Here is a 19163-nt window from a genome sequence, read left to right as displayed (position 1 = left end):
ACAGATAACAGAAAGTTTCTGTCGTTCCCAACTAGGAACACCACAAAACATCTACGTCAAACACAATTTTTTTGCAGTGTTTTTGTAAAATCCTGTTCAAAATTAATTTTAAGAAGACAATAAGAAATGATAACAAATGTTTCTCTTTTCAAATTTTTTGAAAATTCAAGGTAAAAAATTGATTAAATTCACAACAGGAGGCGACACGGAACGTTCCCACATCAACGGTATGTGAAATGTCTATTAAGTGTCCTCTATCTAAAAAAAAAAAAAAAAAAAAAAAAACTCACCTCATTTGGATTTGCAGCTGTACCTCTATCTATGTACGGAGTCTTAAGCTTAACGTGCGACTAAGGCGTGTTGGAAACCTTGGGAACGGATAAGTAAAGAGGAGGAGACAACTAAGGAAGGCGGGAGGGTAAGAAATCAATGCCGTGACGTCAACGGTGACGTCTATCTCGCAAATGTTTAGGCCCAACTTTTATCACCAGAGGAAAAGAATTGGAACTCGGCGGTTATAGGACCTCTTTAGGTGCGGTGTCACTTTGCTCTGTATCTCCACAGCAAAAAAAAAAAAAAAAAGAAAAAAAGTTGAGTTTGAAAACTCCCTAAACTTTCCTCCTCTTCTTTTCCTTAAAACATCCAGCGCATGTCGCTACAGAAAGAAAAAAAAAGTCAGTTGACAGTTGACGTGGCTTTAGAGTTCGATAATGCGAGTCTCGCATCGACAAAAGTTTTCGACAATGCCATCCTTGACTACATAACACGGGCTGCAGTATATTAAATATTTACGCGGGCAGCAGATTCTCTTGTCCTGTATTTATTATCCACCCGTATGGTGGGAGGGGGGATGTCTTGCTCCCCATTGGCAGTAGATTGACATCAGAGATTCGTATTCACGCCAGACGCTGTGGGAGGACAAACTGAACGAGCCTGCTGCTGCGCCACTATAATTTTGCGGGGCCTCGTCATGACGACGGTTACTCCCTGATGACTTTCTACCCAGCCGCACTGTTGATGCCCATAGATGGATAAGTCAGATAATAAGCTCTATATAGCCAGAAATATGACATTCGACGCCTAAACAAAGAGGCAACGGCTGCGTGGAAGAGGGCACAACAAAAAGCGGACAAGAGACAATTATTCGAGAGCTAAATGTGAATTGTACTATTTTTATCGAGTGACGCACACGAAGAACAATAACCAGAACGAAGATGTCATCTGAACGTATAAATAAGTCATCGATTTGTGTTGGTCGATGGGCGTCTTTTCGATTAGATAGTCGCATCGACGGATCGCAATCGACCGCCATCGATCGATGGCAGAAATGAACTTGTGTGTGTGTGTGTGCATGACGACGGCCATCATTAACCATACACATACCTAATAAATAAGAGAACCGTTTAAGGGGCAAGTATACATAAGTAAGAGAGAGAGTTAGCGTGTAAATCCCGCTAGTGAATAAAGCTTATCACCAATGTCCCCGCAATGCAATACTTAATTATGCAAACGTCCGTTCCGCTTTCAAATCCTCCATTTCCCGAAATCAGCCCATTTCATGGACATCCAGCAGTTGCTGGCCTGGCGTGATTCAAAGCGCAATTCGTCTAATACAACTGCTCTTGTATTCTAGTACTGAGGCATTCAGCTGAGCACAAATACAATAATTGATCCTTGTCGTCGGCACAGAGGTTTTATCCAACCTCTATCAAAGGATGGTCTCGCGGGGCAGGACGGGCTCTCTCAGCCGTCCCTGGTTTATGGTATCCCTTTTATTTTCTTTAAATCAAAAGGAAGCCGAAATAATATAAAGAATCTGCGAATGAAAGGCAGCCTACACGAACGCGCAAGTCCTGTTTTTGACGATGAAGAGGAGGATCCAGTGTAGGGGACCAACAACCAAGTCCCTCCCATGTTTCCGCCCTCTTTCCCGCTAAAGCCTAAGTAACCAAAAGCCAGTCGGGGTAGCAAGCTTCATTCCCTTTTCTCCCTTGGACCGAGAGCTCGTGTGTTGAAACGCAGCGTGCCATACGGCTGTGTCAGAGACAGCAAGTCAAGCAGAACGGACCTGAAACGTCGGTGCCACGAAAGGGAGGTGGTATCCGAGGTCCGTGCTGTTTTTCTAATCAACAACAGACATAAATTCGTGTGGTCTTAGTGACTAAACTTCGGTCAACTGCATTTCGCTCGTCGATTTTGTCTTTGCCTTGTCGATTTTGGGCGCCAGATTCGGATGGTTAGAAGACGAAGCGATCGGTTTGCAAAATTCCATCAATTTGTTCCCGAAACTGAGGAAGAAATCAGTTGATTTTCGATCATCATCGCTCGTTTGCAAAAGAAACGGAAAGGAAAATCAAACGCGTGGGATTCCACACGTCCGCGAGGTTTCTAATCCGCGGGCCATGTTAAGAGCGGCTTCACGCTCCTGCAAGGCCGGGACGTCGCGTCTGTCCGTCTGCACTGTTCTGCTGGCCAGCTTGACCGTCGCCCTGGTCGCTGTTGCATCATCGTCGGCACCACCGGCCGCCGCTAATCGGTTCGGATCGTCGTTACCGCAAGTCTTTACCAACTCGTTCCTTGTCAAGCTCCGCGGCGTTCAGGATCGACAGCAGGCCGACTTGATCGCCCGCCGTAATGGATTCGAAAACTGGGGATCGGTAAAGAAAAAAATATTCATATTTTTTGTGTGGTAGAGCAAATTTGCAATTGATGCCCGTCCAAGATAGTCGCTGGCAAATGGCCGAATTTGAAATTGTGAATGAAAAGGTTTGAATGTGTTTCGACGAATCGATCCTGAAAGCAAAATCGCTAGTTGGCTCCTCCTCCTCAGTTCTCTCTGCAAAAACTTGTCCCAAAATCTATCCGTGTTCTCTCGCGCTCCCCCCTCTTTTTGCTCTCCATTTTCTCATCGTCTCTGCCTTCCCCTTCTTCCGCTCTCTTATCTTTTCTTCTCATACTGCTTCCCGCGCCTGCAGCATCGATCCACGAGCGGCCATCAGAGTGTGAACGGCGCAATAGACGCGAGAAACACACCAACACGACGCCATTTTCTCGTGGCGTTAAGGCACCCTACTACCCGGCTATGTTATAGATCTGCCGTGGCAAATACGTAAGAATCCCTGGCCTAAATAGCTAAAAAAAAAAACAAAAAAAAAACCCCCAAAAACCCTCAACGGTTTTCAGAGGCCACTGTCGACTTCCCACATTTTCAGTTCAGCATTTTGTTTTTACACATAAAATCCAACCAACAGGGAAAAAAAAAAGGTTGATGGATAAGTAAATATAAGGGTATACCAAATCGAACCGCGTCACCGACAAATCGATAACTCATTTCCCGCATCCAGTTACGCAAAAGCAGAGAAACGCCAGCGGAAACGTCATAGAGTATAGTGAGATAGTCTTCGGAAATAATAATAGGTAATACTATCTGCTACATACGCAGCCAGTACATGAAAACGTCCCATCACGTACGTGATTCATTCCTCGTACCCAACATCACAGTCGGAAAAAAAAAATATAAAATTTCAGTTATCTCTTTTATATGTTGAAAAGGTGGAAATCACTTTCGTTTTTAATTTTTTCAACACCTTACTTGTTGAAAGACAAGAGAATTTATCGTACGTCATAGCGCAGATGTTCCCAGTTCGTTACAACTAGCTCATCAGCGAAAGTTTTCAAACCGTGGCTTTTACAGAAGAAACAGACACGCAAGAGCCGGGCCTACATATAGGCCTATATGCCGTAAAAAAACAAACTGAACGCGGTCGAAAGAATCGATACGAGCGGACAAGAGGGAAAGATAGGGGAAGACAAGACAGAACAAAAACTAAAAAACAAAAACAATGTAAACCATTTTTCAAATACTTATATCTATCAGTCAAGTGCTGTTTTCTCGCACTGTTCGCCGCGAACATAACCTGATGGATAGTCGCCTGTCTGCTTGATTTGTTGACGGCTATAAACAACATTGACCTCTCGACTGTAACTTTTTATAAACTGCGGCATTATAGGCCTACACACAAATAGGTTGGACGTAAGAGGCTGGACTAAATTGAAAGCGCTAGGCAATTCGGTTAGATAACTATCAGTCATTCTGCTCTCGTTGGTAACCAGGTCACACCAGACTCGATACGAAAATAAATTAAGCGAATGTGTCTTGACCTCCATTTGTTCGTCCTCTGCTACATTCGCTATCACTATTCGTACCTCCTCCACAATCTTTGATGATTGGAATTTGTCACCCGGCGGCGTAAATCCCCATTAAATGACATTTTCCTTCGGGAACGTGAGAAGCTTAAGAGCTGAGAATTGTCTCAAGATTAAAGGCCTCAAAATGTTACCAATAACATAGAAGCGAGACATCTCGATTGAATTTTGAAAATCAGTAACTTGCGAAGTAGGCGAACAACGCGACTCAAATAAACAGGAGCGAAATGTTTTATTTCACGCGTAGGCGGAACCGCCTACCCGACAGATCGCATGCCCCCCTTAACTAACGTAAAGCAAGCTCCCGTGGGCGGTCAAAAGTCGAACATGCATGAATGCCGAATGACGACTGCCTGCACTCTGTTCGTCTTTAATAAATCAACAAGCCTATAGCAAAGTCATCGGATTTTCTAGTAAGAAACAACCTAGGTCTTTATAGATCCATGTAAAGACTAAATAGAGAAGGAATGCACAGAACGGACAAGACAAAATCAATGTCCCTGCGCCGGTAATTAGAGAACTTTTCTTGTTATGGCGCGAGAGTAACTTTTTGCTTGGCGGACATTTCACCAGTGACATTAACTCGATTGAGGTAAGCCAGATCGAAGGCGTTATTAGCGTTCGACCTTTTCATACTTGCTTATTGCAATCAATCTTCTTTTATCCCCCCCCCCCATCTGTTGTCCACCCTTTAGCAAATAAAGAGAATAGAGCCGTACTTCCTGAAGCGGCCCTTAGTTGTAGCGACGCACTTAAAATCTTGTGAGGCCATGTCAACTCGTTCGTTCCGGTCACAAAAGAACAATGCGGCGCATTTTCTTCTCGATCGGCTATACGCGAAATTGTTTTTTTTTTATTTCTCTTTAAAACTCTTTTAGTGTCTAGATTTTTAAAAAAGCTCATTTATTTCTTTTTTGCGTCATTTTTCTTTCATTGCAGGTTATCGGCTCCGATCACGATTACCACTTTGTGCATCATGCTCTGCCGCACGCGCGGACCAAACGCAGCGTGTTGCACACCCGCCAGCTCAAAGCCGACCCACTGGTGAGTAGTACGCCGCATGCCATTTCTACACCCAATCTCACCACTTTGACTTTCTTTCATTTTTTTAATGCACTCGATCGCCCATTTTCCCCGCCTCTGCTACTTATTTTACACTTTAACGCTCGCTTGTCAATATCAGATCGGCAAAGAATAAATACCACGACCTTTGCTTTTAGGGGAGGAAAAGAAAAAAAAAAATTCGATGCTTTTTATCGATCCAACAAGTTGCCGCTGTCTTTTCTTATTGTTATAGACGAGAATATAGACTCCAGCATAAGACTATTTCCATGTCTATCAATCTCGATCAAACTTTTTCCAATACAGCTCTCAATTTTAAGACAAAAACACGAACAAAGTTCTAAACATAACGCCGTGGCACAGTCTTTGAACTACTTGAAGACGGGAGTTATAAACAAGATTGCTTAGGATCAATGTAGAGAACGAAAAAGGAATGATAGACATAACTATTACCATTCGTTTTGCCTTGATTATCAACCAACGCAGGCTTAACATTGTTCAAAGAGGAACTATTCATCTTTTCGGGCTGCTATTGACATATTGAAAGATTTCGTTAGCTCGCATAGTCGACGACAGATAGCGAGGGTGGATAAGTAATGGCGACATTGAAAGACGAGGTAGCATGGAAAAGCTATTTAACCTTTAATGGGCTTATATGAAGAGGGAAGAAATAAAAATAAGCTGCACTCGTGTATACGCAACCGTCCACTTTTCCTCATCTAATATCATCTGATCTAAATTCTACTCCGCTGCTTTGACTTGCCCTTTGCGTATTTTCTCGTGAAGGTAAATTCGTCCGACAGATTTTCATTCACCTACTTCAAGTCTTCTTTTTGTTGCAACACTTTAGACATCAAGGCCAAAGACAAAGCCTTGGCACAGACAAAATAAAAGTATCTGACCTACTTGTGTTACCGCAATGTTCTACAACACCGACTGCACGTGTGACAGCTGTTTCAACGAATTGTCACCTTTACTTTCCTGTTTCATTTTTATCTCGTGGGCTAGTAAGTTCGCCCGCTGATTTCTCGCATACCCAATCGGAAAGATCGACACAAAGCCGGAAAGTAATAAAGCCAAATGAAACACAGATCGTGCCTATTCAAACTTCATTTTTAGACAATTTTGTAAAAAAAAAAAAAAAAAAAAAAAAAAAAAAATAGGATGTGCGCTTTATAAGTCTTGAATCCCACCGCGGAATACAAAATCTACAGCATATAGATTGAGGTTGTTTGTCAAGATTTCTTGTGTCCATCCGCACGGATGCCATGAGGAGAATCAATTCTTTGAAAATCGCGGAACAAGTTTTTTAAATTGAAAAACATTGATATAAAGACATGCCAAGAATAAAATGCAGCTGAATGGTTTTCCAATTTCACACATTTTGACTTTAGACTGACAATCTGTATGCTGGTATTCAAAACGAACTCTGTATAGCCAATTCACCATCCCTCCTATTAAGTTTCTCCTTCCTTTTTCATCCTCCATCTCAATGAACTTGTAAACATCTCCGGCCCTACCAATTTCGATCAATATGTGTACTAAAGAGGCAAACATGATTGGACGATTCACGGCTGTCAAATTGTCCCGTCAAGTTGAATTTTTCCCTCGTTTTATATCAGGAAAATGGCAAAATCGAGTCTTCATTACACGGTTCCAAATGACGGACATTTTTCCGCGTGCCATTTTCGGTGTGTAGCCTGCTTTTTACTGGAATGCTTTGATATCACCACCGTTCGCGAACCAAGTCACTTATCCCATTTTTGTTTTTTAATTCACATTCAAAGATAGCGTGATTTCCCGATCGGAAAAGCTTCACCAGGTAAAGTCCACCGTTCGCTTTAAAAAAAAAATATGGCCCAGTTATAGAATTTAGCTTTCATCTCTTCGTTTCACAATCAACGTTTTCGTTTGGGAGTAGACGTGCCATTTGTTGTCAAGAAAACGACAATTTTAGCGTGTATCACAGACAATCTTTGGCATTAAAAATTAGAAAAAGAGAGAATCGAAGTTCAATCACAAGGTATCATGTAAAATGCATGGCTTCGCTTTTTAAGTTCAATGAAAATTTCCGAGCACAAAGGGAATGATCGATCGCTGCAAGCATGTAAGAGACTGTGGATCTTCACGCGTGAAAAATACCTTTCAACACAGCGTCAGCGCAAAGGTCATAAAATTACACAAAATAAAACAACCCTTCTTTTTTTTTTTCAAGACAACGAAGACTCAAATGTCATCGGTGTGTCACTACTGAAAATTGAAAAACAATTCAGTTACTTTGATCTTCATTTCGTTACATATTTCTACGTAAAAATTCTGTTCAGTTTCAAAACAAACTCTTTCTCTTTCAGATTCACACCGCCATACAGCAAGTCGGTTTTCGTCGGTTCAAGCGGGGCTACAAGAAACCTCTAGCGACGCCCATCGATCCCGCCGCAGCCATTGCAGCCGCAGCCAAGGAGCACAAAGATCCAACCGATCCCTATTTCGCATTTCAATGGTATCTGGTAAGTGGAACCCAAACACACACGCAAAAAAGAAGAAGACGGTTTCACCTCTTTCCCTTATTTTTTTTTATTACTCAATTAAGCTACCGCGTAGATATTGCTTTCGACAATAAGAAACCGCTCTTCAATTAAAAAAAAAAAAAAAGTAAAAGTGGGGGGGGGGGGGGGGGGATCCTGTTCATTTAAGTGACACGATGTGCAAAGGGAGGAGAATGAGCAGAGTGAAAGAATAACCGACGCGAAAAAGGTTTCAACGCTAATGAAGTTGATATTTGCACGACTCTTGTTCCCCATCGTTTAAATGGCAATGTTGCCCTTGTCGCTATCACGAAAACATTCATTTTCTCTGTTGAACAAAAAGAGTCGGACGTCGATCATTGTGACAAGTTTGGAAGGAATACATTTACCCTTCATGGAATAAAGTCGGCAGGTCATTTAAGTCATGAACACGCATCGCCATAGCCTTCAGTAGCAAGAATGAGCAATTAAGCAACCAACGAGTTCATTTCTCGTCATTTCTAATTAGGTTGTCGGTCCCCCCCCCCTAAAAAAAAGGATTCTCATATCCGTTCCCTGGCTATAGGCTATATGTATATAATCCCGCTATCTCCACACGATGGGGAATATATAGAACGGCAGCGCAGTAGAAACGGGACGCAATATTGATCGACCGGGCGAGTTGGAGGGAACAGAACGGCCGTAGTTTTGTATCATGGTGCAACAGACGGGCAAGTTTGAACGAAACACACAAAACTAAAGAAATAAGGCGAAAATCCCTGCAACATGCCTGTCATATAATTTCTCTACTGTTTGAACAGTTTGTAAAAGTTATATCCTATGCATCCAGAGATAAGACGTCGTATCATAGGATTTCCAATCAAACAGGGCGCGCCCTCTCCTCCCATGTCTGAACTTTTCAAGTTAATGTGCAATCATCTCGCGACTTTGAAAAAAAGGATAGGGCTATATTTTCTACAGTTAACTTTAACGAATATCAAGCGTCGCCGTGGGTTCTAAGATGAAGCTTCAGTTCAAAAGATTATTTTTTAAAAAACCCTAATTTGTAAACGAAGCTGAAACGATACCAGCAGTTGTTCAACATTCCCTGAAATTTAGCAAAGAAATTCGCTCCAAGCTTATAAGAGACGATGAATGTCACATGTCACATACGGCTGACATTTAAAAGGAAAAAAAAAGGGAGAGAAATAAGAGCGTTGTGAAAAAGTAAAGTGCTCAACTTGGGCGACCAACAGAGCAGAATTGACGAGTTCCTTGTCGCCTTCCGGCTGAAAAGACATACAAGGACTTGTCAGCTCGTGCAATTAGAGACCCAAACTTTTTTGGATGTTACTATAGAGAAGGCGGAGCGTAGTGCGCAGTATCCAACCGCAATTATATTCGACTTCCGCTACACTTCAGTTCCATCCGCCTATTAAAAAGATTGCAAACAAAATTTCCAAGGTTTTCCTCCTGTCTCTTTTTTGTATTCTCCAATTTACCCCCCCCCCCCCCCCCAATATTTTGTTTGCTGCTTTCAAAGAAAAACAGCCGACGGCGACTTTATTGCTTCCCGTCATAGTCACTCACGTTACGCATGGACGGATGTCGCTTCACGAAATACCTCGGTTGAATATCGAAACGCCAGTCAAGTGGAGATATAATCAAAACTTAGTTGAGCCAATTCGGCTTGATCATGTAACTCACAAAAAAAAAGGCCTTAGTTATTTTAAAGACAATTCAGTTTTTAAATTCAAACTCTACGAGAAACTGCTTTGCGCAGAATGGACAAAGGTCATCTGCACGATGCGAGCTTCTTGACAAAGAATAAAATACTAGTCATCATTATAAAAAAATAACAATAACTGAGAACATAGAATAGCGTACGTGCTTTCCAGCTGTCAAGGATAGTACTACACAACTAATGACTGGAACGTACACGCTAGTTTTCTAGATTTCTCGCAAATTGGACCATGCAGTATTTGATATCCTCTTAAGTCGAGAATACTAATTGCAATGTCCCCTTAAGCTGAACGTGACGTTCTTGTCAACAGTCGTCTTCTATCCACACAAATTCTCTACGTACAGCCACAAACAAAAGGTTAAGCCAAACGATTAAAAGTGCGATTTTTTTTGTTCGTTTTATCCCAATAGAAAAATACCGGACAGAATGGAGGAAAACCCCGTCTAGATTTGAACGTGGAAGCTGCTTGGGCTCAAGGAGTTACCGGCAAAAATGTCACAACTGCTATTATGGATGACGGTAAGTGCCTCTCTCAATTTTTGTGGAGCTGTGTACAGTACATAAGTACCATTTGACCTTTCAAAAAAGAGAGAAATAAAGGAAGAGCTTATGAGAAATGCACGCAACAATCGCCGAGCTCGATGCAAATGGGTGGAGGGCGTTCACGTCCCTTAATACATCTCCTCTTTGGGGACAAATTCATCTCCAGCGAAGTAAAAGTTAACTGTGCTCTACTGTTCACCGGGCCTGTCGCTATTTCTAATCTAAAAGATCACATAACTGAAAATCAATTGAATAATCAGTGCGACAATAGAGATTTTGCGCATGTCCCCTAATCCCTTACAATGAATAATTAATTCCTTTGATCATTTCGAACGTGTAGGTGTGGATTACATGCACCCCGACCTGCGAAACAATTACGTGAGTGTCCCACTTTACGATCAGCCGTATTTTTAATGAAATATTTAATCTTTGAATTCGATTTACCATCATAGAACGCAAAGGCCAGCTACGATTTCAGCAGCAATGATCCGTTTCCATACCCGCGATACACCGACGATTGGTTCAACAGGTAATTTTTTTACGATTAACGGTTTGTCTTTGCGTTACAAGCAGATCCCCAACCAATAAAGATGCCCTCACTATATTTTCATTCGTAATATCAAGACTCCACCTTGAATTCATTTTGCCGTAGAGAGGGGCTTGCGTGCGTCACCCAACCGGAAACATCTATTGACAGCAACCAATCGTGATTGCACTCCCGCTGCCGTTATTTGCCCCTGTAGTTTTCATCTTCTATAGTATACTTCAGCCTTTTCATACACTAGCCATCATTATCGTCTGTGTGTTACGATATATCGAATGCAATACCACCTTACACTGTAACAAGAGAAATATCAAACTCATTCTTCGTGATTGCAATACCGCAAGACCCCACCCCCTATCGATTTTTCGCCCAGCTGGTAACGGTTTCGTCGCAAATGACTCCCAAGATAAAAATCCATCATAGATGCGTCTTGCTTGCACGATCTTGTTGACATTCGCTTTTAGTTAAAAAAAGAAGTTTCAATTCACTACCTTCAACATCCCGGAATTTAATAATCAAACAATTGGCTTTAGCAAATTCACGAAATGAAAAGAAAATGTTTTCGTACTTAAGTTGCTCGCCAACTCAATCGTATCCTAGAACGATCGTGCTTAGGGTGCAAAGAACTGCGTAATCGTGAACGAAGGAATACAAAGCGGTAACCGTAAATGGTTTCCGGTCTAGCCATCCACTTAGCAGTTTCTATCGAGAAAATGCATCAGTATACCTCCTGCTTTGCCATGTTGGGTTGATTTATTGTGACCTTCGTCGATCCCATTCGCTTATCCAATGTTTACAAAAGAAACAAAAGGCCTTACGTTCTGCCCAGAATCTCGATTGCGTTTAATAGAATTGGGTTCATGCAACACACCGCATATACACTTAGCAAACAAGGACTCTTTTCTTTGCTTTTTACTTTTCACAAAATTAAAGAGTTAACTTTGGCCTCGGTACATCCGCCCACATCGTAACTTTCGATCGCATGCCTTTCTTCAATCTTGGAGTACCTAGCTCAAAAATGTCGATTTAGCTTTACTAAACAAATTATTCAACTTGAAATTCGGAGAAGACCTTTACGTTACTAAAAGTGGAATCGAAACGACAGACAAAGAGGGTGAAAAAAAAAGAAGTTTTAAAGCGATTCTTCTTTTCAGGAAAAGAAAAAAAGGCATTAATGTAATGCATCGGAAGACGTCATAGCAGTTCCTCCACATCCGTTTTTGTTACAAAACTAAACTTGAGGTAGACTATAGAGATCGTTTTTTTATGGGGTGCCCTCCATCTCTTTCACGCAAGAACGAGTTCAGTCAAGAGGATTACAACCAATACCGGTTGCATCCCGGCTAAAAATTGTACCGAATTGTATTGACCGACGTCTGCGTACCTTTTATCTATTGTGTGGAAACTCTGTCATCCATGTGAACTCTTTGAAAAAAACATCTGAGCTCATTCTGTATCTATATGTGGCGTTGAACGATTATCAACATAAAACTAATGCTCAGTTGATGGTTCTCCTTGTAGCCATGGTACCCGCTGCGCCGGCGAAGTGTCAGCTGCCCGTGACAACCAGGTGTGTGGTGTTGGCGTTGCCTACGACTCCAAAGTGGCAGGTAAACAATCTTTTCTATCGTTTTACAGGACGTGAGTTCGTGACAAGAATCCGTTCCGATTTCCGACATTGGGAATAACAACCGACAGTGAAACCCGAAACTGGCACCCCTAAGCGTATCGAGCTAAAGAAAACAAAATGATTTCTCGCTGTAACGTTAGCCTCGGCTCGGTTACCAGCAATACTAGGCTATCAGAAGATAGCATTCAAAAACGTAGAAACTGTAGTACTATGGCAAATTCTATTAGACATATTACGCGAACGTAACGGTGACGGTAAACTAGGTAATACTGAGAAAACATTTTTATCATAAACGTTCAACGAAGGGCTGTAAACAAGGAGCTTAAACGACTTGCGATGCACCGGCAAAAGCTTGCAAGTTTTACTTGGCTAATTTTTGACAAACTTTACTAGTTTAAACATTTTTAAAATTTGTTTTAATCAATAAAGGAGGAGGTATAGAAAAAAAAATAAAATTAATGTTATTAAACGTTGAGGCACTACTTCAGAAGTAAGAGTGTGTAAGAATCTTTTAAATATTCAATTAATTCCGCCAGGCTTGGAATCCAATTTTTTTTTAAAGAATGTCACAATGCTGTCAAGATTAATTTTACCGAGGGCGGCATCCAAATTAAGAATTTCTGCACGACGTAGTCGTTTTCGATGAGATAGGCTAAAAGCAAAACGAAACTTCTAGGAAGAAGCGTAGCGTTCTCGGTCTACGCATGTGTTTCAAACAGGCCGTCAGATGACAGCAGTGGGCTTTGACAACTTATCGATCGCCACACTCAATCGCCACACTCAATCGCCTCCCTCCCCAACAATTACTTCTTTCTTTTAAATGAAACAAAAATAAATAAAATAAAATCTTTCCAGTGAAGATGTAAGAAAAAGACTAATCACCTTGCACGTCAACGATCTTTGAACAGGAATTCGAATGTTGGATCAGCCCTACATGACGGATTTGATCGAGGCAAATTCAATGGGTCACGAACCGCATTTAATCGACATTTATAGCGCTTCATGGGGCCCGACAGACGACGGAAAAACAGTGGACGGACCACGAAATGCAACGATGCGTGCCATAGTGAGGGGAGTCAACGAAGGCCGACGTGGATTAGGCAACATCTACGTGTGGGCTAGCGGTGACGGTGGCTCCGACGACGATTGCAATTGTGATGGATACGCCGCTTCCATGTGGACCATATCCATCAATTCGGCAATCAACGACGGGCAGAACGCTCACTACGACGAGAGCTGTTCATCCACCTTGGCTTCGACTTTCAGCAACGGAGCCAAAGACCCCAACACCGGCGTCGTAAGTTACCAACTATTCTTTCGCATTTTCAACCCCCCCCCCCCCCCCTTTGGCCTTTCATCCTATTTATGTTACTGGCTCGCCTCACTGAGCGATATAAAGCTCGTTAAGGAAGATTTACGGAGATTTCAAAGAGGGAAAGAAAAAACAGCGAATCGTGTGACAGTAATGCTGAGCTCAGATCCTGTCTCCATTTAAAAAGCCAAATGATGATCGTTAGTGTCAAATAGATCAAGCAGAATTTTTTTTCACTAAATAATAAGAGCTGGCAAGTCATGAGCTTAACAAACAGAATCTAAAAAAGATTGAGGGAAAAGACATCAAAATGAAGCTGTTTATCAACATGTCTAAATTCAAGGTCATTTGAAAAATGGCCTGGCAAATGAAAAAAAAAAATCAAAGCTGATTGTTTCAAGAGGCATGAAGAGGCGTTAGTCAAGAGAACAGATGGTTTGTTTCCGATATGAGTGTAGAGAAAAAGTAGAACATAAAAAAAAGCTGAAACAAACCATCGACTGATGGGCGCAACTGAAAACCGTCATCAGCGCTGAGACGAAAGAGAAACGTGCAAGGAGTAATCAAGATCTGTTTCGTTGGGAATCCAAAGACGGTTTCCTCACAACTCGCTATGCACCGGTAATTGGAAACTGAGGGGAAGCAGGGGCCAAACACTAAAGGAACGGAGATTGTGGGTAATATGTCGCAAGCTTTGCGCTGTGCATTATCCTTGATTGCCTTCAGTACTGACCCATTTCCAAGAAATGAGTGAACGCTCACTGCTTGAATTTTATCTAGGATTATTCACTGCAAAAGTTAATTTAATCCTGCGCAATCCTTTCCATCTCACAACTTTTCTTTTTGAGCCATCAATATTACGTCAATTAAAAAAGAAACGAGTAGTTGTTAAGGCACTAGAATCTAATAGGATTAGGCCCAGCATTTATCCCTTATTAAAAAATGTTGCATCTCCTATTAAGTTGCTAGGACCGTACAAAAAAATGGAATTTAAATGAAGAGGTAGAAAAAATAAATGTCCCCTAAATCAAATCAATTTGATTAAACAGGCCACCACAGACTTGTACGGCAAATGCACCAAAACACATTCAGGAACATCGGCTGCTGCACCAGAAGCTGCTGGAGTTTTTGCTCTAGCTCTGGAAGCCAAGTAAGTAAAACAAAAATCACTAACCTTTTACTGTGAAAAATGTTGCAGTTGTGTTTGTTTGAATCACCACTTGTAGTCCGTCGCTGACGTGGAGGGACATTCAGCATTTGACCGTGCTAACATCGAAACGTAATTCGCTCTTCGATGCTAAACGTCGATTTGAATGGACGATGAATGGAGTTGGTCTGGAATTCAACCACCTTTTCGGTTTCGGAGTACTAGATGCCGGCTCTATGGTTTCTTTGGCTAAAGCATGGCGATCCGTTCCCGCTCGTTTTCATTGTCAAGGAGGCGCCATGATGCAACCAAGGTAAAAACGTTTGTGGCCAGAAACAAAGGAATGCACGTGTTGCACGGTTCACTAACGAGTCTCATTGTGCGTTTTTTCCTCATTTACGCAGGCCAATTCCATCTAATGGCTCACTGGTATTGACGTTGGATACTACCTCATGTCAAGGATCTGAAACCGAAGTCAATTATCTCGAGCACGTTCAGGCCGTCATCAGCTTAAATACCACACGTCGAGGCGAAGTAGAAATGTTTTTGACTTCCCCCATGGGCACGAGGTAAGGCACAATTGTATCTTGGTAACACGACAATTACTGGCGTCACATGTACAATTGACGACTAGTTTTTAGCTCATTTGTATAGTCTCTCTAACGATGAAACCATTCAAAGACAATGAATTAAATGGCATGCTTTCAGAAAGTTTGCAAATGCTAGTAGCACGGTTGAAAGTTGAAACTAAATAATTGAAAAGTTCTGGAGCGAGTATAGAACTAATATGGTACGATGAAAAAGGAAATGGGAAGCCTCTTCTAACAACACATTGCGCCAAATTTAGAAACAGTAAAAACAAAATAATTTTCGTTTCATTTTCACAGATCTATGATTTTGAGTCGCCGGCCAAATGACGACGACAGTCGCGACGGATTTACCAAATGGCCATTCATGACCACGCACACTTGGGGGGAAGACCCTCGCGGACGCTGGACGTTGGAGGTAAAAATTGGTGATTGTATTTCTAATCAATACGGTTTTTTGAGCTTGGCTTTTATTTTTTATGGAATCGAAGGCTCGTTTCAATTCACCTAATGGTGCCAAGCAGAGCGGCTGGCTACGTGAATGGACTCTGATGCTGCACGGGACGCGGGACGCGCCTTACGTCGGCCTCCCTGCCGGTGATAAGCATTCCAAACTGGCTATTGTGAAGAAAGCCCACGAGGAACGCAAGAAGGCTCGCAAGTAGCGGGAAAAAAATGAAGGCAGCAGGCACCACCAAAACTTGAAAAAATAAAATAAAAATATATAAAAAACAAAAAACCAAAAAAAAACCAAAAAAAAAAAAAACCCCAAAAAAGACGAAAGAAAACGCAACAACCAGGGACGATCTTGCTCCTTCTTCACTATTTCTCTGGATTTCCTTTCCACCATATCGACGTTGAGCTTTCCGTTCGAATTTATAAGTTAATGGCATTGTTATACATCTCTCTAATTCTTCTTGGTAAATGTCCTGTCGTACACTTCACCATGAAATGCTACTGTATTACATGTTATGCTATCGAATTAAGTTATATCTACCTTCTTCATCCTTTCCCCACTCGATTCCTTTTTGACGCGTGATCATCACCGGGACTGGCGAATCCTCGGAAGGCTGCTGCTGCTTTTAAATCCTCCAAAACACACGAAAACAGAAAATTGTTTTTCTATCATCCTTCGACTCTGAAGTGAAACTATTCTATATGAAAATTTGTTAAAATCATGACAAGGGAAATATTTGTCGGTGAGCACACCGTTCTTGTATTATTATATCTAAATTCTTTCTTTCCTTACTGTTTCTGTTTGCCGGACTGTTACCGATATACCTTCATCCGGCGTTTTCTTATGAAGCTTTGTAACTTACATGTTAATTATAGGGTCGATGGAGCTGAATTTTCTTTTCTTTTTTCGTTTCTTTCTCTTCTTCCCGTTGAGTTCTGTGTTATTCAGAGTTTTCAAAAGATCAAACCGCATATTCAACTACTAAAAACTACTTTTATCTTATTCTTTATCTCACGTGAACGTTCCCAAATACGAAGATATATAAAGTCTAGCTTCGATTCTCGTAAAGTTACTTATTTCTTACCTTCTTTTTTTAAGTACAATAATTCTCGTTAAGAAATGATCGGCAGAAAATCAAGGAGTACGTTCAACGTGTTCTGGCAACTTTTTCTTTGCTCTCCAATTCTCCATTTCCGATTCATCTCTTGTTCGCCGTTCGTTGGTTAAAGGCTATTTCACGATGGGAATTAGACCTGTTACTACCACAAAAGAAAATACTTTATCTCCTTATTTTCGCGGCAGCTCCTGCATTGGGTTCTTCTTTTCTTTTCTTCTATCTCCTTTTTGTTACTTGCTGTCGGTAACACACAAAAAAGAGTCTATAATCGAATACAAAGTAACATATTTGGTGGTCCAAGTAAACCACCTATACGCATAGTATCTTTCGAGTTTCCAGTTTCATGTAATTCTAGCAAAAAAATTAACCTCATTCATAACTTACAGAATCATGCTTAAAGTGATTGACAGGGTAAAATATCCATGCATTGCGTAAAGCATTCGAAGACTATAGGAGACATAAGTCTTAATGACGGCTCATTAACCGCTGTTGTCGTTTTCGTATAGCCGCTTGCCTCTTTTCTTCCAAAAGCTCCGCCGTTGGCTTTTCTCTTTTAATTGCTTGGGCTTTTGACATAAAAGAAATGCGTTATGTTAATTAATTAATAAAAACGTTAACAGGTATTACTTTCGATTTGGCTGATGAAGGCCAGTACTTCGGGCTGGAAGTCAACATCGTCATCGTCCAGCTCTGTTGCACAGGATGCTGGTACTAGATACCAAACAAATACCAATTTTATTACAATTAGCAAAAAATCAGATTTAAATTGTTTACCATATTGACTTTCTACTTCTTGCGCGATGGCAGTCATGGCGCAGAGAAGATCGTCATCATCATCGCCAAAAGGATCTTGTGGCATAAACTTCGGAGGAGGCGGGAGACATGACGTTTGGTGAACTGGTTTCTTGTTCCACACCTGATCATCCACTATCCGTTTAATCCCCATACCATAGCCAGATCTGGTAAGTTGTCTAGGCGAAGTAGGTTTTTCGGATCTAGATGGGTTGTGAAATGCGTTTTTATTGCCACTTGTTGAATTGTTGATTTGATGCCTTTTGTTTGATACGGGCGCAACTGATGTGTTAACTCGATTTGCTGGTTGATTTTGCTTTTCTAGGATTTTAGGAACACTCTTTCTATTTATATGACACGAATCGGATTTTCCTCCTGTTGTCAGCGATGACAGATTTGGACATGCCGTTATGTTATTCAGAATAGGTGGCTGAGAACACAGAGATACTGTTTTTCCATCTTTTTGGCCTGGAACCTGGTGGTCAAGTACAGATGGTGGCACTAGATAATACACATGTTAAATAGTATAATAGTCAAATATAATAAACATTTGTTATGCATTGGGTTATGCAATAGTTACCTAATTTCGTGACGTTTTTATTTGAAATTTTGTCCGATGTTTCTTCGTTTTCTAAATCAAAACTCTTGCGGAAAACACTTCGTTCAGGGCTTGGTTGGGTAAAGGAGAAAATGTGGGAACTGTTGGGAGTGGGGGAGGAGGGAGTAATCAACAATTCATTTTTGCACTTTTTAGGGGGTGTTGGCTTAGACCCAATTGCTTCTTCTTCCATAGCTTGTGTACTTAAAAGTATTGATTCACTAAAGAAGCTGTCATCATCAAAGGCATCACTGGTACTACTTAGATTCACTGGAAAAACCAAAAACAACAATTAAAATTTAAAAAGATAATAAATAATGATAATAACAGAACATGTAATACCTGGCAGAGTAGATTTCTTTTTGTCAACTAGCAACTCACAACTATCTGTAGCACTTCCTTTGACAGAACGAGGAGGAGTCATGATAATTTGTGCTTGCTCTGTATTGACCAAATCATTTAAAGCTGCAAGTTGATCCACTAAATCACCACTTTTATCTTCTGAAAGTGCAATATTCTTCTTGCACAGAGCAACACGTGGTCTCAGCTCTCTTTTACGTGTAGGAGTTTGATTTGGTGTGCTGGTTTTTTTATCACTTAATAGTCCTTGATATTTCCTAGCACCTGGTGATGTCAAGTCCCATATAATCTCATTTTCGTTTTGTTGGCTTAAAGTAACGTGTCTGCAAGGGGGACTAGCATATCCAGAAATCATGAAATGTTTGACAGCCGCTGGAGAATCAACGTTCTTAATCTTGGACAAAGCGGGGGACTTTTTTCCAGGGATTTCATTTTCTTCCAGCTTTGCTATCTTGCTACTCCTGGTTGGATAACAACGTTTGCTTTTCTCCATTCGAAAATAACCAAACAGTCATTCAACTTCAGAATTAATAACACTTCAAGAACTTGAGTTGACATTA

At 41.2% G+C, this 19163-nt stretch overlaps 2 protein-coding genes across 2 annotated transcripts; one reads left to right on the top strand and one right to left on the bottom strand.

Moving 5' to 3' along the window:
• Positions 1-1974: 1974 nt before the first annotated feature.
• Positions 1975-16714, top strand: LOC130697352 (neuroendocrine convertase 2-like). Its single transcript, XM_057520255.2, has 13 exons — positions 1975-2657; positions 5146-5250; positions 7620-7775; positions 9927-10035; positions 10400-10437; positions 10512-10588; positions 12125-12213; positions 13142-13530; positions 14595-14695; positions 14772-15005; positions 15097-15261; positions 15580-15697; positions 15771-16714. The coding sequence occupies exons 1-13, from the start codon at positions 2403-2405 to the stop codon at positions 15942-15944; spliced, it is 2010 nt and encodes a 669-aa protein (XP_057376238.1). The 5' UTR covers positions 1975-2402; the 3' UTR covers positions 15945-16714.
• Positions 16715-17178: 464 nt separating this feature from the next.
• LOC130697354 (uncharacterized) lies at positions 17179-19160 on the bottom strand. The gene is made up of 5 exons (XM_057520258.1): positions 18586-19160; positions 18226-18513; positions 17628-18146; positions 17481-17564; positions 17179-17419 (listed from the first exon to the last, which is right to left on the bottom strand). Exons 1-5 carry the CDS (start codon positions 19094-19096, stop codon positions 17319-17321), a joined length of 1503 nt encoding a protein of 500 aa, XP_057376241.1. The 5' UTR covers positions 19097-19160; the 3' UTR covers positions 17179-17318.
• Positions 19161-19163: the final 3 nt, after the last annotated feature.

The sequence above is a fragment of the Daphnia carinata genome, chromosome 3 (genome assembly GCF_022539665.2).
Source record: "Daphnia carinata strain CSIRO-1 chromosome 3, CSIRO_AGI_Dcar_HiC_V3, whole genome shotgun sequence".
In the NCBI taxonomy this organism is placed as follows: Eukaryota; Metazoa; Arthropoda; class Branchiopoda; order Diplostraca; family Daphniidae; genus Daphnia; species Daphnia carinata.
This window is presented reverse-complemented; position numbering and strand designations above follow the sequence as displayed.

Coding starts and splice junctions, on each gene's coding strand:
- LOC130697352 (XM_057520255.2), top strand. CDS start 2,403: ATGTTAAGAGCGGCTTCACGCTCCTGCAAGGCCGGGACGTCGCGTCTG. Junction 2,658..5,145: donor GATTCGAAAACTGGGGATCG/GTAAAGAAAAAA, acceptor CTTTCATTGCAG/GTTATCGGCTCCGATCACGA. Junction 15,006..15,096: donor GGCGCCATGATGCAACCAAG/GTAAAAACGTTT, acceptor TCATTTACGCAG/GCCAATTCCATCTAATGGCT.
- LOC130697354 (XM_057520258.1), bottom strand. CDS start 19,096: ATGGAGAAAAGCAAACGTTGTTATCCAACCAGGAGTAGCAAGATAGCA. Junction 18,514..18,585: donor AAAGAAATCTACTCTGCCAG/GTATTACATGTT, acceptor TGGTTTTTCCAG/TGAATCTAAGTAGTACCAGT. Junction 17,565..17,627: donor AGAAGTAGAAAGTCAATATG/GTAAACAATTTA, acceptor TTTGGTATCTAG/TACCAGCATCCTGTGCAACA.